The following is a 21,998-nucleotide window of genomic DNA, read 5'->3' as shown; positions in this document are numbered from 1 at the left end:
TCCACATAGGCACCCTTGCCTTAAGGCACCTTCCAGTCTTTTCATTCTCTGTGTCTTACTGCCTAGAGCCTTCCATTGTACTTCTTAGAGCACCGCTCATCTTCTTCCTTGTAGTTTTTCATGTACTTGTCCACTCACCCTCACTGGCCTGAGAGTTTGGAAAGTACCAGGATGTAACTTGTTCTTTTCTGAATCCCACAAGTTGGGATCCTTCCCTCTGTAAGTTATTAGGAATCATTGGCTCATGGGCAGCTCTTCCTGCATTTGGTCAGAAATCTCTGAGTTCCTTACTCTCACTCCCCATTCAGGTTCAACACATCTTATCCACCCCCTCCTCTCCTCTCACCTCTTTTATTCTCTCTACCCAGCTCCTTTTGCCACTCCTCCTAGGAGAGGCTGCCTTCCCCACCCTCTCTCATCTGGAACTTTTCTTTGTGCTGTTTCCTAATTCTTAGCTACCCCACGTCCTATTCCTGGGGATCTGCCTCACCCCATCCTAGTTGGCTTCTCAGCCCTCCTCAGCCTTTGTAGGTTTGGGGCCTCCACAGGGCTCTCAACTTTCTCCAAGGGTTTTTGTTTCTCTCTAAGTTTGAGAAGAATAAACAGATCACGGGGTAAATACTGGGGCTGGCCTTCAGGGAGCTCACAGTACAGTAGAGAGGTTGGGCAGGTATACGGGACAGAACGTGAGGTACAAATTATATACTGTGGAAATTTGGCAGTGAGAGAAGGCACCCTCTATCTGCAGAGACTTCATAGAAGAGGTGGTATTTGTTCTGGGTGCTATTCCACAAGAGTTAGGACAAGGATGAGTGGTCTTCCAGGCAGAGGATGCAGCTTATGCAGTGGGTGAAAGACAAGAAAGACTCTTCATCTCTAACCCATGGCATCTCTTCTCTTCACCTAAAGGACAGAGGTGAAAGAAAACAGATCTCTTCCATCTGCATTGTATTTGCCAGTTGCACTTTAGTGACCCACAGAGTAATAATGTTAATGACCACTGTTTATTGAGTAATTATTATCTGCCAGTCACTGTTTAAGTGCTTCACATGTATTGTCTCATCTCATATTCACAAGAACTCTATGAGGTAGGTAAACTGTGATTATCCTCATTTTACAAAGGATGAAATTGAGGACAGGTGGCACAAATAGAAGGTCTCTGGGCTCTGTCCGTCCCGGGATGATAGTGTCTGGGGTCAGAGAGTTGGATTTTCTGTTCAGATAAGGTTGGGTGCAATGGGGCATTGTAGTGTAGTGATCAAGTATGCAGACTCTGGGGCCAGACAGGATTTGCATCCCACATCATTGCTTACCCCCTGTTTTGTGACCGAGGACAAGTTATTGAACTTCTCTGGTCCTTAGTTTCCAGAGTTGAAAAATGAAGGTAATAATATCTTACTTCATAGAACTATTATAAGGATTAAATAAGTTAATATGTATAAAGTATTTAGAACAATGCCTTGTATATAAGTGCTCAGTTTTAGCAAAAAAAAAAAAAAAGTTCATATCAACCAAGACTCTAAGATATAGGTGACAGTACGTTAGCTCAAACTGGTTTAATAAAAATAAAGAGAATTAATTGGCTCATGTCACTGAAAAGTCCAGAACTAGGATGGCTCTAGACCTACCTGCATCCAGGAGTTCAATATTCCTAGTAATCTCTCCCCATTTCTCCACTGACTTAGCTTCATCCTCAACTGGTTTCTGCTTTGTGATGGCAAAGATGACCCTCAGCAACTGTAGGCTTAAACCCTACCTTCTTAGCAGTCTCACTGGAAAGAGAACTCTTGCCTGAGAGCCCCAGTTTGAAAACAGTTTCCTCTCTGAATAAGTGTGAAATGGTGACAGAAGATCCTTTGAGACATGTTTAGGTGAGCGGCAGTCTTAGAGACTCTCTTGCTTGCTAAACCAGACAGGACTGTGATTCCATCCCATGACCTTTCTGAGGGTTGATAGTAGTCCCCCTCTTCACTGTTCCCCAGCCCCAATCATTCTCTTCTCTATGGTCGTTTGGATCCAGAGAGTTTATGGCTGGTCTCACCCCACCAGACTTTCCTTTGGGATCTCACTGGGAGAAACAGGAATGAGATGACTGGCCTAGTTTGGTTATAGCCTTGGGGTAGTGGAATCCAGGAGTACTCATGTTCAGTTCTTTACCTCAGCTTTGGGTTTCTAGGGCTCAGAACTTTAGAAGAAGGTTAAGTAGATTACTGTGAGTAGAGTTTTGTTTTGTTTGTTTTAGGGTAAATTTGTTGAATAGAGTCTGGTCGAGGGCAAGTAACAGAACAGCAGTGTAGAGTGTGCACGTCTCAAACGTCTCCAGCAATTAAACAATTTATGAAAGCACTTTTCTAGGTACTGGAGATACAGCAGTGAATGAAACAGTCAAGGTCTTAGAGCTCTTGGGTCTTATATTCTGATGGAGGGAAGATATATAAACAAAAGAAATCAGATAGTGATATGTGCTATGAAGGAATTAAAACAGTGTGAAGGGGGTGGGAGGTTGGCCACTGTACACAGGATGGTCAGAATTGGCCTCTTTGAGGAGGTGACAGTTGAGCCTGATAACCTGAAAGATGAGAAGGCACCAGTTGTGGGAAGATCTAAGAGCTGGGCATTCTAATCTAAGCATAGTTACATGTGGAGAAAGGACTGCTGCAAGGTGGGGAAATTTTTCACAGATGCTTACTGAGGGTCTGTTATGTGCCAGGTACTATTCTAGGAATTGAAAATGTAGCCGTGAATAATACAGCCACAGTCTTCCTTTCCCTCATGGATCTTACAGTCTAGGTGTTTCCGGAAGAGCTGCAGCCTTTGAAGAAACACTTTTTGACGACGATATCAGACCAAAGACTCCTTCCTACTGGGGAGATGAGGAAGATTGGGGCACACATGAACCCAGATCTGATTGATGAGAAGGAACCAGCCATGTGATGATCTGGGGAAGAACATTTCGGGTAGAGGGGTCAGCCAGTGCAAAACCCCTGAGATGTGTTCAAGGAACATCAAGGAGCTCGTTGTGGCTGAAGCATAAGTGAAGCAGAAGGGGCAAGGGCTTGGAGTGGTTGACAGAGGCCAGATCATGTGGGGCCTTGTGGGCTATGGTAAGGAGTTTACATTTTCACATAAGAGCATTGCGAAGCTATTAGAGGATTTTTTTTTTTTTTTTTTGGCTGTGGTGGGTCTGTTGCTGCGCGCAGGCTTTCTCTAGTTGCGGCGAGTGGGGGCTACTCTTTGTTGCGGTGCGCGGGCTTCTCATCGCAGTGGCTTCTCTTGTTGCGGAGCACAGGCTCTAGGCTCACGGGCTTCAGTAGTTGTGGCATGTGGGCTCCAGAGTGCAGACTCAGTAGTTGTGACACACGGGCTTAGTTGCTCCGCGGCATGTGGGATCTTCCCGGACTAGGGATCGAACCCGTGTCCGCTGCATTGGCAGGCAGATTCTTAACCACTGCGCCACCAGGGAAGTCCCTATTAGAGGATTTTTAAAACAAGACAGTGACATGATTTGTTTGCTTGTTTGGTTGTTTGTAAAGAAAATTCACTGGTTTCTGCAAGGAAAACAGGGGCAAGAATGGAAGCAGGAGGCAATACATTTGTCCAGATGAGAAAGGATGATGACTTGAATATGGTGGTGGTAGTAAAAATGGAGAGATACAGATATACATGTTCCATGTTGAGAAAACAGGAGTTAATGATGGGATTAGAGAAAGAGGAATCCAGGATGATGATACTAGGTAACAAGTCTGTGAGGGTATTTATGCCTCACAACACTATGAGAGTAGGTACTAGTATTAAACCCATTTTACAGATGAAAAAACAGACACTGCAAGGTAAAATCATTTGCCCCAAATTATGCAGGTTTCCCAGAGCTCCCCAGGCTCTGTTATCTTCCAGGAGGCCCTGCCTGGCTTCTCCCCTCCTCTCCTTCCCTTCTCCAGGACCATTCATACAAGAGCCTCATTCTTGGCTGAGGCAGTAATATACATATTTTGTATACATATTTCACGAGTTTCTGAAAATAATGGTTGGTTTTCATAAGAGAGAAGTTGGGGTCCCTTGGCTTCTGACATTCTCCTGTTCTTCTCAAGTTGGGATAGTGAGTTAACCTTAGGTAACTAGCCTATTACTTTACTCATGAAATGAACAAGCTCCTCCAAGGCCTATGTGGATGCTGTGGGAAGGCTAATAGGACCCTCCCGTTATTTGTCCAGAGACGTTGGCGTTAAAGGGTGTATGCTTTGGTCCAGCTTGGTCCAGCTTTCTAGGCAGTGGAAGGGAACTTATAAATATATATAAATATATAATATATAAACTTATATATATATATGTATAAACTTATAAATATATATATATTTATAAGTTTATGTAATTAAATATAAATAAATACACTGTAGCATTATTTGCAGGAAGAAGCAGACTGCTTGGCCTTAAAAATCTCAGCTTAGCTGTGTGTAGTCTTGGGTAAGTGACTTGACCTTCTCTGTGTCTCAGTGTCTTCATCTGTAAAATGAGAATACTATTATATACATATATATAGTTATAATTTTTGAGATCAGATGAGCTCATCCATGGAAAGCTATTAGCATAAGGCCTGGCACATGATACAATAATATATGATGTGAAGACATTTGAAGCATCATGCTAGGTGTTTTTATATATATTCTTTCATCTCATTCTTACAACAAGCTTCACTGAGGAAGAAACTGAGTTACTTGCCAAAGGTCAGCACAGCAAGTTGGTATCAGTAGGAGAGCTCTGGTTCAGCCAGGTCTCACTCCACAGTGCTGCTTGTGGATGAGGAGAGCTGACCTCCAGAGGCGCCTCCTGTATGTGGGCTGCTTTTCACTGGGGCCAAAGAAAGAGTCCAGTGGACAGTTTTTCCTGGAACCTCTTAGCCAACTTTTGACTCCATTTCCCACCCTCCAGGGTCAGAAGATGCTTCTCAAGAAGGTTACTTGGTCTCTTAGAGACCAAGTATGGCAGCCATATTGTTGGACTATTTGAAAGACTTTACCATAGGGGTTCCCCTCTAGTGTCTTTTCTCAAAGGCAGGGAGTCATTTTTGGTCACACAAGGATGGAGACTAGAGCAGTGGTGAATTCTCTTGTATGGGAGCAGTCAAGGCTTAAAGTTGAAACTTTAAGTGGTAGAAACCCAGCTCAAACTGACCTCAACACAAAATAAATTTATTGGACCTTGTAACTGAAAAGTCTGGGATGGGGAGGTGGGATGGGGGGCTTCAGGCTAACTGGAGACAGGTCTTCAAATGATGTGAACAGGTCTCTCTTTTTCTCCCCTCTTTTGACTCTGCTTTCATCTGTATTGGCTTCATTCTGAGGCAGGCCCTCACTGTGAGGTAGCAGAAGTGGCAACCAGGAATATCAGGAGATGTTGTATAATCTGAGCAACCCTAACCAAGAACTTATTTTACCCAATATTTCCAGCAAAAGTCCAGGGAGGCCTTTCCTTGGCCAGGCTTTACTCCATGTATGCTCCTAGATCCAAGAAAGACAGTTAATTCTCCAAAGGGAATTTAGGGGCCTGGTACCAGAAGATGGGCATGGATGTTTGGCAGACAAATCCACCAGAATGTATCATAGTAATTTGCTACCACAGTAAGATGTCTTCAAATAGTCAGGGCTGATGCCTCTTCCCTGGCCAATCTCACCAAGCCAGGTCTTCCTTTCTCACTGTTGCCAAGCACGCAGGAGAGGAGGTAGCTGGGGGCCTCTGGCTTTTTGATGGAAGAAAGCCATCCAGTTCTCCTCTCCAGTCACCATCCAGACCAAACACGCAGCATTCTCCTGTCCAAAACATAGGAACACTTCCTTTAGGGATGATTTTTATTGATGTATAGTTGATTTACAATGTTGTGTTAATTTCTGGTGTACAGCAAAGTGAATCAGTTAAGTGTGTGTGTGTGTGTGTGTGTGTGTGTGTGTGTGTGTGTGTGTGTATTCTTTTTCATATTCTTTTCCATTAGGGTTTATTACAAGATAATATAGTTCCCTGTGCTATACAGTAGGACCTTGTTGTTTTATCTGTTTTGTATATAGTAGTTTGTATCTGCTACTCCCAAACTCCTACTAATTTGTCCCTCCCCTAATAGTATATTCTTAAACATGACTATTTGTTACCTAAAGCCCCAGTGTTTCCTGAGGACTGTCCAAGCCATACTTGGGCACTAGATCCTCTCTGCCAGTCATGTTTCCTGAGCAGTGGGGTGGCTTAAACGTGTAGGACCTTCTCTAGGCCCTCGAGAGGGATAGTTATCGGACTTTTGGTCTTATCACAGTTTGTGTCTATCTGGTCTAAGGACTGCAGGCCCCAGGCTTTGTTTGTTCTGTATAGTGGTTCATTGTTGCTCTTTTAATATGAATTATTTTCCAACATTTAAAAATGGGATTTTATTTAAAAATCCAGATTTCTGGCTCCTCTTTAAAAAAAGTATGTAATAATCTAAGATCTAACAATACTGGACCCAAATTCCTACATGGCAGCAGCTGATTAGAGCTAAATAGTAACTTCTCCCTTTAGACAGGGTGTGTGCTTTCCAGCTCACCCAGCCTGCTCCATTCAAAACCTGGCCTTGTAAGCATCATGTTTGAGATCCTGCTGTGTCCCAAGGCTTTGCTTCTAGCATTTGGCTCAGGGGAAGAAACTAGATTAATGTTCAGTCAGCAGTTTATTTGGGGGGCACAGTGCTGTTGGGGGTCACAGTGCTGTTGCTTGGGAAAAGTAACAAGCCAGTAAAAGTGTTTATAGGAAAGAGCGTGCACAACTTTGGTCTGTTTGTGGATTTGGTCATCTTTTTGCCGTAAACGCTGTTGGCATAGCAAACCTCCCATCACAGTTGTTCCCTCTGAAATAGTAACATGTCCTTCTATCTTATGAGTTGCCACCCAGTGAAGGAATCCCTCCCACTCCCAAGGGATATTCATCCAGCCTCTGCTTGACCACTTCCAGCAGCCAGGGAGCTTATTACCTCCTCATATGGCAGCCAGTTCCATTCTTGGACAGATACATTATTTTAAAATTCTTCCTTATGTTGAGGCAGCTGCTGTCTCCTTGGGACTGAAAGCCACAAAATGCTGGAGCTGGGAAGGGAAACTGATTTTTTCAGGCACATGAGCTACCACTCATCCATCCCGTATCCAGGGCAAACATTGATAACCAATCACATTACTCTTTCTCACTGAACCAGAAAGTAAAATGCAGCCTTAATTTTTTTTAATTAAATTTATCTTTAAAAATTACAAAAGTAATATATGTTCATTTGCAACTAGTGAAATAGTACAAAGTTATATAAAGAGAGTGTTAATAATTCCTCCTTCTCTCCAAGGTAACCAATATGAACAGCATACACATTTTTCTACATACATACATAGACATTGACATATGAGATATATAAGGGCTTTTGTATATGGCTCTTTGTTTTTTTCATTTTACAAAAATGGCATGATTGTACATATTACTATGTACTTATGGACATCCCTCCATCTTGGTAGTTAAAGATCAAACACTATACTTAGATCTAAATATATTGTTTGTATGCTGCTATCAAGATCAAGCATATTTTTAATTACTACCTAACATCCCCTTATATGAGGTGTGCTCCAATTTATTAGTCATTCTCCAGTGATGGATATTGCCATTGCTTCATTTCTTCAGGACCCTTCTCACTGCAGTGTTCCGGGCAGCCACTACCAATCGATTGGAGTTAGCCTGTGAGGTAAAACACATTTGTCATGTCTGATCCAGTCTCGCTCCTTATCTCACACATTCTAGAGAAGGGAAGCAGACTAGCTCAAACATTAAAGTGACAGAGTGGCTGGGGCAAGACTAGAACTGAATTTTCTTGACTTTCAACATTTCCCATATCTCATATTGCCTCTCACTTAGAGCCATCTACCCTTTTTCTCCTCTGGAGTAAATAAACAAATCTAATTCTTCTGTGTGCTACCCCTTCAGGTATTTGAAGTCAGTTATGCCATTCTTCCTGAGTCTTCTCTTCCCCAGGGGAAATTTCCCCAGTGCCTTCAAATTTTTCCCTTAGGGCAAGGTTTCCAAATCCCTTTACCATCCTTTGGGCCATTCCTTCTATCACCTTCTCCCCAGGGGCTGTAGAAGTCCCAAGTGTGGCTTCCATGCTCACTTTCATTTATTCATTCAATAAATATATATTGAGCACCTTCTAAGTCCTAGTCACTGTCCTGGGCACTGCGCAACTATATAGCTTGCATTTGTTGGGAAGAGAGAAACAACAAACAAAAATATGATGATGTCTAAGGGTGCCAAATTATATAGAATAAATGAAATAGCATTAATAGAGTGACAGAGAGAAACTCCTTAGATTGGATGGTCAGGGAAGATCTCTCCGAGGAAATGACATTGAGCTGAGACCTGAGTGACAAGTAGAAGCCAGCCATGCATAGGTCTGGGGGAAGCCATGGATAGGTCCAAGTGAACAAGAGCTTGGTACACAGGGAGGGTGGAGGGGCCACCAGAGTCTTGCAGGGAGCCCTGTAGGCATTTTATTTAAATACAGTAGGAAGTCATTGGAGGATTTTAAGCCAGGGAGGCAACATTTGATTTGTCTTTTGAAAAGATTTCTGGGAGGCTTGTTTAGCTGGGAGCAAGGTTTCATTCCCCCCGTCACACACTTTCTCTTGTTTCTTATATCCAAAGGGATTGACAGCCAGACCAGTTTGCTCTGTTCAACTGTCCCACTGAGGATCTATTGAGGTGAGTCACAGCCATTGTCAGTTGTACCTCACAGCCCTCCTCAGCAGGAGCATAGACATTCAGGGAGATGGCAATAGCTCCCTAAAACCTAGCCCAGCAGGTTCAATGGGTCTTTGTATGGAGTTCTCAGTCCTCTTGGCAGCCAGAGGGAGATGGAGCCAAATGGTTTGGGGATGGAGCCAAGAGCACTGGTTGCAAGAGAGGCAGAGGGGAAATGTGAGTGGAGACCTGGAGCAGGAGACACTTAGAAAAAGCCTTAAGAGTAGTGTCCAGAAACCAGTCAGCTGAAGAATAGGCCTGTTGTCTGCCCAGTTGACACAGCTCCTGTGTAGTTCCTGCCTGCAAAAGGAATTTGGACACTTTCTTGCTTGGGAGTTTTTAACATCTGATGTGTCGCCTTCTCAGGTTGGTATCCTCTTGGCTCTTAGGAGTCTGAGTGACAAGCTGCCATGTCTGGGAGCCAAGGGGACATCCCAACCCAGAGGACCTGGGTCAGGAGTAACCTTCAAGGGAATGAAGAAGAAGGGAGAGATTCACTTCAGAACAGGGATAGGTGGGATCTTAGAGATCAGAGTGGGAGAGCTGAGTTGGAACAGATGAGATCCCCCCAGCATGTTGGAGATCTTTGAAAAGGACCTCTGCCCCTACCCTTAGGCACCCAGTTACTGATCAGTTAGCTATCCACATACCTGAGATCTCCACCAGGGTCACCACCCACCTATATCCTAGCCTTGTGGGTCTTAGCTTGAAATAATACAAAGAGTCCATAGGGTCCTTTTAGCAGGCGAGCAGTCACTCTGCCCAGCCCCCCTGAAGGAGGTGACCAGAGACCAGCAAGGAAAGGGCATGTGCTTAGCATCACATGTCTGCTTAGTCATGTCACCTGGGGCCAGGTCTCCATTAATTCAGATATTTTGCCACAGTGTGCATTGTCTCCTATTTCCCATCTAGAATATCTTGCCAACTTACTCTCTGCTTTAAATCCACTTCCTTTGGCCCTGTGACAGCCAGACCTGAGGGGCAGCATCTTCTTTGTCTGGGTCTCTGAGTCCCAATCAAGCCTTTTCTCTGGATCTGGAGATTGGAGGGAGAGTTGGTTTAGTATCTGGTTAGCTTCATCTTTCTCCCAGGAGCTCAGCAGGGTAGGTACCTTGAAAGAGGAAGGCATGAGGCCTCCTTACCCCTTCAGCCCACACTCACCAGGCCAGTTCCAGCCCCTTCATTCTCTCTGACGACCTTGCTTCCTTTTCCAGGAGCCTGGAGAGGAGTGGCTAGACCAAGACCTCCCCCGATGTGAGCAGGTGTCCTCCTCCCTGCACCACCCGTTGCCACCACGCCAGGGAACATCCTCAAGCCCTGGCCCTCAGGGGAGAGGTAACAGGAGCCCGCAGCCGAGACCATGTGACGGCGCTGGCCCTTGCCACCGCCGTCTCCCCCACCCTGGCCCCAGGCCTGGCACCATGATGTTCCGAGACCAGGTGGGCATCCTCGCTGGCTGGTTCAAGGGCTGGAATGAGTGTGAACAGACAGTGGCCCTGCTGTCACTTCTGAAGCGGGTCACCCGCACCCAGGCCCGCTTCCTACAGCTCTGCCTGGAGCACTCACTGGCGGACTGCAATGACATTCACCTGCTGGAGTCGGAGGCCAACAGTGCTGGTGAGTCTCCAGCGATGGGCACACAGCAGGAGGGAGACCTGGAACGGGAACAGATATCAGGTGTCTGAGGAGGCCTACCCAGCAATGGCACTAAGAAATGTGGGTTCTAGGCTTGTTGGTAGGTGAGAAGTCCCTGACCTCCCAGGTCATCATCATGGCTCTTCTGAGGCTTAGTTGCCAGAAATCCTCAGACATGGAATGGGGGACTCCTGGGGGAGTGCAGTGCAAACTAGAAACTACCCATAACAGAGGAAGGATCATGTAGGGTGGCTGGTCTGGGCAGCCAAAAGGAACAGACTAAAGTCATTACCTATGAAAGGAGGACGGAAGGTGAGCATTAGTTCATTTCTCAAGCTACAGGACGTCAGAGCTAGGAGGAAATTTTAGAACTCTTCCAAAATTCACATGTCATCTTATACTATTCTTTACCCCCTCAAAGGTAGGTTGCACCTAAGGCATAAACAGCTTCAAGAGAGTTTTGAATTTAGATATAGTCCATATCAGTTTCCTGAACACTCAGTAGAGAAGTGCTCTTTGTCCCACGAAGTTGACATTGGGATGGGTGAGCTAGGCTTTGCTAGAACCTCTCCCTCAGGCCCCAGGTCTAGCTAGGAGTCAGTCCAGAGAACCACCTCAAGGGGTACTGCTGAAGCCATTCTGGCCTTCTGGGCCTCCACAAGGCTGGATGGAGAGGTGTTGACCTAGGTGACAGGTGGGAGTGATGGAGGCCAAAGAAGAGGGGGAGTATGTGCACCTGAAAGCTAGCTGGGGAGGGGACCCCAGGACCCCATGTAGCATGTGTCCAAACTTTTCCCATGTTCTTCCTCAGGATAACGGTTCATATTGAGTCCCTACAACAAGCCAAGTACTGGTTTTACTTGTATAGTAACTTTGAAAACAGTGTTCTTTGGTGGCTCTAGAGTCAGACTGTCGAGGTTTAAATCCCAGTTGTGTCACTTGCTGTATAATCAAGTAACTTCACCTTTCTGAGCCTTGGTTTCCTCTTCTTTAAAATCAAGATGATAACTGTGCTTCTAGGTTAGTTACGATCCCTCTGAGAACAGTGCCTGGCATGTACTAAACACTCAATAAATGTTAACTGTTATTTTTATTGTCAGTAACTCATTTAGTCCACGCAACAACTTCACGAGATAGGTAATGTTGTTGTCTCCATTTTATAGGTGAGTAAATCAGCATGGGCTGCTAGGATTGGGATTTGGGGACCCCCAGAGCTGCTTCCTTCCTCTTCTCAGGCCTACCCGTCTTAGCAGCAGTCACCTTCATTTTTCTGAGTTTTTATGTACAATTCACAGAAGCACCATGGCTGTAGGGGAAGACAGTTCCTCAGGCCAGGAATCATCAGCTTAAGTCCCTGTCTTGCAGACAGTGGGCAGCAGGAACCCAGCTTGGCTCCAGCAAGCCCAGACCTCAGCTATTTCACAGCCCTCCCATCCTCCCCACCAGGGAGGGTTCCCCTCTGCTCTAGCACCAGGGCAAGCATTCTGAGGTTGTGGTATGGCTCTGCCCCTAGAGTGGGGGCTCCTTTGGGACAGGCCAGTGTCTTAAGAAGCTTGGTCACACATCTCCACCACCCCATCCTGAGCAGGGAGTTGGGTGAGCACTGGGTGCCAATCCTGGCTATATATCAGAATCACACCCGTGCTTACTGCTATTTATTTATTAGAGCATTTTTAGTTTTTGCTTTTGTTTTCAAAATTTGTGGTAAAATCAAACCATATGAAAGGTAAAAAGTGAGGTCCCCTTCCAGACTTCCACGTTCCCAATTTGTGTATGTTTTATGAGATATTCTGTGCATGTATGAGCACATACAAGTTCTCCCTTCAGCTTTTTCATTGTTTTGATTGTTTCAGCACAAAGAACATTGCACATATTAACCAATTTGCTTTTTTCACTTAACAGTATTACTTGAAGATCATTCCATATTCAGCACATATGTGTATACCTCACTGTTGTTAATGACTGCTTGATTGTAAGAATAGTAAGGTAACAGAGCCTGACCTGTGTATCAAGCAGTACTTTACTACCTTTATTACTCGTAACCCTCACAACAGCTCTGTAAGGAAGGTCTTTTAACTCCCCCATTTACAAACAAGACTGAGGTCTGCAGAGATTAGTGGCTTGCCCTGGGTTGTACAACTGGTCAGAGGTGGAGCTGGAATTTGACTTTAAATTTCTTCCTCTTGATCAGTAGGCTCTACTGCATGGTTATGTTTGGTCTTACTCTTATAAGCAGTGCTGTAATGAGTACCCTTTAAGCATCTCTAGGATAAATTTCTAGAATTCTGTGGGACTGCTAGTTTGAAGTTATGTACGTTTAAAATATTTGTTGTTACCACATTGCCCTTGAAAGACATGGTACACTTTATACCATGGTATACTTTATGCCTGAGACCCATCTCAGACGGTTTACATTAAGATATTGTGGTTAATGCCTGTCCTTGAGAACTGCTGTGGAATGAGTTGACTAGTGAATGAATATATGAATCAAGGCCTTTAGCCATAGCCCCATGTCAGGTGGTGAGAGGAAAACAAGTTGGTACTTAGGTGGATGGAGAGTTAGGGAAAACTTAAAATGAGGGAAGAGAGGGAGGGCCATGGTGTGTTCCAGAGTCAGCAGGAAGCCTGCCAGGATTAGAGCAGAGCATGACTGGAGAGAGAAGTGATCACAGAGGTAAATCCTGTGGGGCCTTGAAGGCCTCTTCCTAATAGACATTGGGACTCCAAGACTGTGTCTCCTGTCTCCCTCCCAACCTCAGGTAGAGCAGCTGCCCTGCCTTATTTGTGAAGGAAGGAGCTGCTTCCTGGGCTTGGAGGCCTGCATCCTTTTGGAGGCCTTGGAGGAGCTCTGTATCCTCTGTTCATTACGGCTTTCCCATCCCACTGTGTTTCCCAAATTTGCATCATCAGAATCACCTGATGGGGGAGAATGTGACCTAAAATCCAGATTTCTGGGCCCCCAACCCAGACCCACTCAATCAGAGTCCTGAGAGGATAGGCCTGGTAGTGGGTACCCAAGTTCTCTTGCTGACCAGGCAGTTTGAGAGATGATGCTCTACTGATGATTCATTTGTCATGGGACATGAGAATAGGAATCAGGACACCCAGGAGTTCTAGATCAAGCTCTGCCACTAACACCTTCTGTGACGTGGGCCAGCCCCATCCCTCTTGGGCCTGAGGATTCACTAGACAGTACGGGGATTGTTCTAGATACTCTCCAAGTACATCAGTAGCCCTTAGTATTTTATGGGGTGGGCCCCTCAGCGAACCTGTCCCTCCTTCCCACCAAGATGCACACTTACCCCACAAACCAAATCTTCAGTTCATTTGGTCTACCAATTCTGGATAAGGGTTGCCTATAACAGGGTCTGAAGCTCTTCTTCAGCTTTTCAGATCCCATCAGGCCTGGAGGGCCAAACAGTGAGGCAGATCCTCTGCCATTTTCTGGGTTTATACTCCATGTCCCACCCATCCAACCCTGCTACTTCCTTCAGTTCTCCCAGGGAGACCCTGGGTTCAGGTTTGGGTCAGAGCTGCCTACCCACCCATCTCCTTCTCAGAAAGGGCCAGGGAATGCAGAGAGCTCAATCTCGGTGAGTGGGTTCCAATGCTGGCTTCATGTCAGAGTCACTTTATAAAAAGAACCTGAGGCCTCGGTCCTATCTCCAGAGATTTTGGTGTTTTTTAAGCTCCCTACTTGGCCCTTGTGTGCATCTAGTGGAGAACTACTAGTTTTGATGCTGACACTTGATTCTGGGTGGGCCCAGGAAGGTGGTGAAGGTACTGTCACATGACCTACTGGGAGTGGAGAGAAGAGGGGCATGGAAGAGGCTCTGGTCTGGGCTGTGTCCCTTCCTCTCAAGCAGCTAGGAGGGTGTAGGGAAGTCCCCCAGCCCGGGCAGCCAGCATTGGTTTCATGGAAGCAGAGTCTGAGATAAAACCTGGGAACAGAAAAGCAACACCCAAGGGTCTCTGGAACAGGGAAGGAGAAGCCCCAGGTTTCCCCTTGTCATTATCCCTGTTCCTTCTCTCAGTGCTGTCTTCCCTGCCTACTTGGAGCTATTACAGTAATCCTACAACCCACCCCACTTCCCATGCTGACTTGGACTAGAAGGGTGGGGCCGGGGAAGCTGAAATCTCCTTCCCTCCCTGGTCCTATAGCTTCCTGGGCCACATTTCCTGCATTTCTTCCCTCCGCCTGTCCTCTGAGTCAGAGTCCCCCTATCCAGCAGGTTTAAGCCCTGCCCTCTCTGGCTCATCGAATCTGGGTGGGGAAACCGAGGTCAAGAAGGGGCTGTGGGTGAGTGAGTCACCCAAGCTCAACTCTAATGCCTCCACCCTCCCCTTTCAAGCTCTACTAACACAGTTCATCAAACAAAAATGTGAACCCCCTTGCCCTCCCCTATGTTTGTGTGAGATGGGATGAAGCGTAGAGGGGCATGTTTGGAGCCAAAACGCATCCTCTCTGGCTGGTGCCTCAGGCTGCCACGATTGTTACAACAGCCCAGCATGTAAAAATGGATTTGCTCTTACGGCAGTCTCCAAGATATATTTGGCGCCTGTGATTTGCCAGCAACCAGGGTCATGACCTACTTAGCTCTGGTCACCTGGCCAAGGAGAGCACTCATATGCAGTCTCCCTCATCCTCTCTGGAGTCCAGGTTTGCAGCTTGGTGAGCAGCAGTCATTGACATCACAGCATTCCCCAGTCCCCTCCCCCATCCACCCACCTCCAGAATTTCATCATTGCTTGTTGTGCCTCTAGCTCAGAGGAACCAGAGACGTGTCTGTTTTTGGTAAATAACTGCATGAAATTCCCCACCCCTATGGGGAATCTGAAGGGGGAGACCAGATGTGCCCTCCTGTGTGAATTGCTCCCTCCAGCCCCGAAATAGCGTAGGCTTTAGATCTTCAACCATCAGCAATGACAATAATAGTTGAAATGCATGGAGCACTTAACACAGATCAGGTGCTCTGCACGATTGTCTCATTGAATCTTTACAATAACCCTGTGATGTAGGGGCTTTTAACTACCCCCATTGTACAGAAGAGGAAACCAAGGCTCAGAGAGGTTTAAAGGACTGGCCCACAGTTATGTTGACCTACGTCTTAGAGGCAGAGCTAGATTTCGAATCCAGGCAAGTTTGCCAGTTGAACTTGTACTCTTTACTCAGTATACTCTGCTAGGTCATGAGACAGAGAGACCTGAGGTCAAGGGATCCTAGACAGGGCACATTATACACACAAAGACACCACTACCTTCCAGGGGACCATCAGGGTTCAGCTGTGCAGGTATTCATTGGGCCTCTGCTGTGCCTCAACTCTGGGCCAGACTTTTCTGCCCTGGGCAGGAAACTAGAAGTTCCATCCCTACCCATCATCTGCAGCCCCTGCTGGGCTCACCCCAAGGAGCCTGAGGCTGTGCAGATTCCTTGGACCAGTTCCAGTTCTCTCTGATGCTTTCCAGTCATGGGAGGCCCACCCTTCCCAGTTCACCGCTGTACAGACACATGAACACACATTTCCCTAGGGTCAGCCTCCATTCTTCCAAAACCACTCTCCCCTTTCACTGCAGTAGAACAAGGTCCTTCATTGAGCCCAACCCTTGGGGCTCTTCTGTCATGTCCCCTGGCAGTACCAGAGGAGAAGCTGTGTCCCTTAGCCCTGGCAGTACTCTGGGGTGGGGGAGGGACTAGACAAGGCTTCTCTCTGTCCCAGATGCCTCTGGCTACCCTGCAAGGCCTGAACAACAGCGATTGAGAGCATCAGGGTAGGGCTAAAGGGGTAGGCCAGCTCTGCTGGAGGAGAAGGGAGAAAAACACCAATCATTGAGTCACATACTGAGTGCTTACTATGGGCAGACTCTGTCAGGTGCTTTATATTCATTGTCTCCCTAAATCCTCTCAGCAGCCCTGTAATCCCTCTTTTACAGAGGAGGAGGCATATTGCCCAGGCAACTATACCACACCTGGGATGCAAGTCCTTAACTTTCTGTCCCTAATCTTCAGTCACTATATTTCTTCTTCCTTCTCATCAAAAACTAAAAACTCAGGGACTAAGTCAGGAAAATGGAGTACCAGGGAGGTCCTTCCCATGTGATCCAGTGCCAGATGGAGGTGGGAGAACTCAAAAGGTGAAGACTCCCTGAAGTCAGGAAGGCTTATCCCACCTTGGAAAGATCTTTAGATATGGAGCTGACCTAAGAGATAGCTTCATGGTCATGGGGAGCTAGTTCAGGAGAAGATGGATGGAGGGGATGAGGTTTCCTAGCCTTGTGTGGCAGGTCCTGAAAGGGATCTTGAAAGCCAGGGACAGGGGGAAGAAGAAGATAGGCAGCATTGGAGAGATAGTAGAGGGTTGTGGGTAAAAGTTCCTCCCAGTTTTCGAGGCAGAGGGACCTGGGTTCAGATCTTGGCTCTGTCACCTTGGACATCACCTTCCCAAATGTATTTTCTCATCTACAAGATGGGCGTGCTAAAGCAAGAGTTGAGGTGAGGATGAAAGACGGTCATGTTCTTAGCATGTGTCTGGCTCAGAGTAAATGGTCAGTAAATATCCATTATTACTATTATTGTGTAGTATTACTCTTCGTTCTGTTTTGGCCAGTACTGTGGGCATAACATGGCTCTGAATAAATGGATGAACCCTTGAACACTTTAACAGGGGTTCTCTAGGAAGCTTGGGTCAGAGAGGCCCAGGCAAGAAAATGTGCATTTATATGGCCAGGAGTTGAGAGGTGTATGTGTTTCATTTTCTTAGAGCTACAAATGTAAGAATTAGTTATGTGAATTCCCAAGCCATAAATTTCCAGACAGGTCATTAAGGGAAAGAAATGCGTGAAAAAGGTATTTCTCAGGTTTTTATGCAAGGCTTCCAGTGGCCAGGCGTCTGGTCTGTAGTGTGGCCAAAGGAGACCAGAGGTCCTTGGAAATTGGGTTGAGACACCATCAGAGACAGAGGGATCCAGATCAGGGCTCACTTGAAATCCAGATGGCTAGAATTCTGAGGCCCTCCTTCTATACATGCCCATTCCCAGCCTCTCTGTTTCCTTGTCCGGGAGTTGGCTTATGCCTTGAGAATCTCTGTGGGTATTCAAAAGGAAGGAGCCCCTGTAAGATATAATAACCATGGTGTTAGAAATGACAGCTGATGTTTACTGAGGACTTACTTTGTGCCTTCCTTTGTGCTTTGGTCTCAATTCATAGCAACCATGCCAGGTAGGAATGATTGTGAGCCCCACTTTACGGATAGAGAAAGTAGAGCTCAGTGAAGTGATCACATTTACATCAGTAAGTAGGAGAGGAGGGACATAAGCCACATCACTGCCTGTTCTTTTTCATCACCCACCCCTCTGGGGTCCTAGCTCTGTTCGGTTAGAACCAGCTCCTTTGTCCCTTTCCAGGACCTCACCAATATCCCAGTAACTCAACTCTCAGAACTTCCTTGTTAGGTGTTTGAAAATCATTACGGTGGCTATAGATATGAGCTCATTTGCCCAAGAGTGAGGGCAGGGTTGGTCCCAGTCTTTGATCATTGTCTCTTTTCTCAAGTATTGGTATACTTTGTCCCTTTCCCTTGCCCCATCAGCATTACCTGCCATCCTCCACTCCATTGAGCTAGTCATGGAAGTGGTAACAAGGTTTTCAAGGAGGACAGTCAGTCCTGTAACAGTTCCTTCCTGAGACCTCCTTTTTTTTTTTTAATATTTATTTATTTATTCATTCATTCATTCATGCTGTGTCGGGTCTTAGTTGCGGCATGAAGAACCTTTAGTTGCAGCATCCAGGCCCTTAGTTGCGGCATGCATGTGGGATCTAGTTCCCTGACCAGGGATCGAACCCGGGCCCCCTGCATTGGGAGCGTGGAGTTTTACCCACTGGACCACCAGGGAGTACCGAGGCCTCCTTTATGTGGCTAGCTTGGGGCCTTATTCTTGGGGAGCTCACTTCTGGGTAGAGAGAGGAAGCCTCACTCATCTTCACAGGACAGACAGGCCCTCAGACGATGGGATGGGAAGGAGACATCACCAGCTCACCAGGGCGTGGAGTAGCCACAGAAGGCTTCCTGGAGAAGGGCAGGTGTAGGCAATCCCTAAAAGAAGTAGAATTTGGATAGGAGGAAGGAGACTGTTGCAGGCTAAAGCGTTGAATCTCAGCCTGAGTATGGAAGCTTGGATGAATATGGCATGGAGAGAGCCCCAGGGAGGATGGGGATATCCTAAACCAAGTTTTTATCTGGAGGAATAGGAGGTGGGGGAGTGCCCTGGAAATGAAGGTGATGTTGGGCTAGGAGCTCTTGAACTTGAGTCCATTGGTGCTGGTTGCCATCATAAGCTCCTGGTCAGGAACATGATATCCTGGTGTGCTTTAGGAAGATCACTCCATCTGGGTGTATGGGATGAATTGGAAGGGGAGAATCTAGAGGCTGAGTCCAGTTTAAAAAGCAACAGTAAGCATTTATTAGCTATGTTCTGCATGCCAGGCCACTTCCCATTCTTTCTTAGCTTCTTGAATCTCAGAGCGACACTGTGAGTCGGGTACTGTAATTATCTCCAGAATTTTTCAAGTGAGGAAATCAGTGCTCTGTGAGGTTCAAGCGACAGAGGTCCAGCTAGTGAGCTGGGGAGTCCAGACCATCTGATTCCAGGTTGTTTTGTTTTGTTTGGCCGAGCCATATGGCATGTGGGATCTTAGTTTCCAGACCAGGGATTGAACCTGTGCCCCCTGCAGTGGAAGTGTGGAGTCCTAACCACTGGACTGCCAGGGAATTCCTGAGCACAAGCTCTTAACCACTGTATTCCGTTGTCCTCCAAGTCAGGAAAGAGGGTGTTTTGATAGTCAGGGGAAAGCAGGTACAGGCCATGAAGATAAAGAGTGGGGATACAGCAAGAAGAGCAGGCCTGGGGGCAGCAGGAGGGGCTCAGATTCCAGAGTAGCAAGTTTGGCTTATTAGGAGTCATAGCAGGTTTCTGAGAGTGGGAGTGATGGAACCAGAAAAAAAATTACTCTGGAAGCAGGCTGAGTGTGTTAGATATCACCTGTATGAGGGACAAGGTCGGAGTCATGAAAGGAGAAGGGAAATGAGATTGGAGCTGAGGGAGCAGGCTATAGGCACCTCTCCTGGTTTTATGGGAGTCCCCCACCCTGGCTCCCCTGACATTCCCTCTTGTCCCCTCTGCAGCCATCGTCAGCCAGTGGCAGCAGGAGTCCAAAGAGAAGGTGGTGTCCCTCCTGCTGTCCCACCTACCCCTGCTTCAGCCAGGCAACACAGAGGCCAAGTCGGAGTACATGAGGCTGCTGCAGAAAGTGCTGGCCTACTCGATTGAGAGCAATGCCTTCATCGAGGAGAGCCGCCAGCTGCTCTCCTATGCCCTCATCCACCCGGCCACCACTCTGGAGGACCGCAATGCGCTGGCCCTCTGGCTGAGTCACTTGGAAGAGCGGCTAGCTAGCGGCTTCCGCACCCGGCCTGAGCCCACCTACCACTCACGCCAGGGCTCGGATGAGTGGGGTGGCCCTGCAGAGCTGGGCCCTGGGGAGGCAGGACCAGGCTGGCAGGACAAGCCACCCCGGGAAAATGGACACGTGCCCTTCCACCCACCCAGCTCAGTGCCGCCAGCCATCAACAGTATTGGGAGCAACGCAAACGCAGGTGAGGAGGTGGGAGTCCGGGAGGCCATGCCTACTTGAAAAGGGTCGGACCGGGCTCTCTCTTCACTCGCTCTGTGTCCCTGGGCAAGTCACATAACCTCTCTGGGCCTCAACTTTATGAGACAGTGCAGAGGTTGTGAACTGGCATTCCCAGAGCCATTTCTGACCTGCAGGCATGTTTTATTGAGCTCAAACTCAACAAAACTTTGGTTTTTGTTTTGTTATGTTTTTAAATAAATTTGGTGATGTAAGGAATTGGGAATTTTCTCCTAAAAATCTGGATTTTCAGCTTCTCTTGAAAAGTCAAAAGATCTGGCAACTCAAGGCCTGTATTCCTGGTGGCAACCGTAAGATGGAGTTGAATATTGGTCACCGCCTTCTGACCCTGCACATGTGTCCCAGTCGGCCTCTGCCCCTACCATCCCACTTTGGGCATGTATGATAACTGCCTGACTTCAGTTATAGACCATCATAATTTGAGGTCCCTTCCAGCCCAGACATTCTGGATTTTTGTATCTGGCTGCAGCCTACAGACTCATTTCTGAGAAATGTATGTTTGTAAGCCTGTTCATATTAGGTGTAACTCATGCTGCAAGGCATTAGTAATAGTAGGTAACATTGTTGAGCATTGACTGTGCTAGGTACTCTTTTATAGGCACTTTTCAGGCATGATCTCGTTTAATCCTCTTCACAATAATATTATTAGCCCCATTCTGCAGATGAAGGCACTGAGACTCAAAGAGCCGAAGTCTTGTATTCAAGGTCACAGAACAAGTGGTGGAACTGGCCAGGGTTTAGACCCAGGCAGTCTGATACCAGAGCTTGCATCTGACCACTGTGCCATCCTTCAACTAAGTGGCCTCTTAGCAAGCACCCGCAGAGGCTGGGGTCAGCGGGAGGAGCTGGTATTCCAGTGAGTTTTTGAAATATTAGTTGAACAGTATAAGGGAGAATGGCGTTTCCAAGGATTGATGAGGTGACAGGACCTGACTTAAAGCAAGAAGTTTCCAAATTTAACCTCAAGGTGGCCGGCCCCTTTTTGCAGGCACTGGTTAAAGCAGGCCAGGAGTGGGTGGCAGTGAAATGTTACCTGTGCCAGTGGGTGGGGTGAACCCTGGGTCTTCATTGCCCAGCTGTGTGGCACCTGTTACATATCAGTTACCCCTGAGCCTCTTTCTTCCCCAGCTGAATATGGATATCCTGGTCACCTGCCTCCTTCCAAGATGCTGGCAAGAATCAGGGAAGATAGAGGGGTAGAAGGGTACTTCTGGGAACTCTAACAACCCAAGGTGTCTTGGACCTTGTTTTCTAGTCTCAGAGCATGACAGTTTCTGGGTCCATGTTGGGAGGGTATATTAATAATCATAATTCTAGCTAAAATATATTCAGCGTTTAGTCTTTGCCAAGAGCTGTTCTGAGAAGTTTATACTTATAAATTCATTGGCTGAGGCACAGAGGAGTCACTTGCCCAAGGTGGTGTAGCCAGAATTTCAATCGAGGCAGTCTGGCTCCTCAGCTTATATTCTTTGTTACTGTGCTACACTGCCCCCACCTAAAAGTGACCCTCCCGAAGATGCTTATCAAGGGGAGGGGTCACCCATGCAGGGTGCCCATACAGTCCTTCCTCCCCACGATGGGGACAGCAGCTTTAGAAGACCAAGCTGGAACAATGTTAAATAGGGGATTTGAACCAGAAGAGGAAATGGGCATTCCAGGTACAGGGCACAGCATGAATTGAAGGTATAGGGGTGTCAGATTGGAGGGGACAGTATGCAGGCATGTCTGGCTAGGATGGAGAAGTGCGAGGATTTAAATGAGTAATGGCAGTAGCACATATTCATGTTTACCCTGTGCCAGAGACTTCACATGGAAGTGGAGACAGAGGGGGAAGATGAAGTGACTTGCTCAGGATCATGAAGTTAATAGATGG

At 46.9% G+C, this 21,998-nt stretch overlaps 1 protein-coding gene across 4 annotated transcripts in view; it reads left to right on the top strand.

Moving 5' to 3' along the window:
* The first annotated feature begins 1,680 nt into the window (after positions 1–1,680).
* Positions 1,681–21,998, top strand: part of SAMD4B (sterile alpha motif domain containing 4B) — a 29,907-nt gene continuing 9,589 nt past the window's right edge. Inside the window, exons 1-7 of one of the 4 annotated variants that reach the window (XM_024768313.1) lie at positions 1,681–1,871; positions 2,786–3,104; positions 4,407–4,461; positions 7,672–7,732; positions 8,689–8,745; positions 9,999–10,401; positions 19,599–20,069. In XM_024768313.1, coding sequence (XP_024624081.1) covers positions 10,206–10,401; positions 19,599–20,069 — 667 coding nt within the window. In that variant the 5' untranslated portion in view covers positions 1,681–1,871; positions 2,786–3,104; positions 4,407–4,461; ... (1 more) ...; positions 8,689–8,745; positions 9,999–10,205. The remainder of the gene's footprint in view (positions 1,872–2,785; positions 3,105–4,406; positions 4,462–7,671; positions 7,733–8,688; positions 8,746–9,998; positions 10,402–19,598; positions 20,070–21,998) is intronic. The other 3 variants (XM_024768314.1, XM_024768312.1, XM_024768311.1) reach the window with 3 other exon arrangements.

This window comes from Neophocaena asiaeorientalis, unplaced genomic scaffold, assembly GCF_003031525.2.
Source record: "Neophocaena asiaeorientalis asiaeorientalis breed wild unplaced genomic scaffold, Neophocaena_asiaeorientalis_V1.1 scaffold629, whole genome shotgun sequence".
In the NCBI taxonomy this organism is placed as follows: Eukaryota; Metazoa; Chordata; class Mammalia; order Artiodactyla; family Phocoenidae; genus Neophocaena; species Neophocaena asiaeorientalis.
Note: the sequence above shows the minus strand (reverse complement) of the source record. Positions and strands in the feature narration are given on the sequence as shown.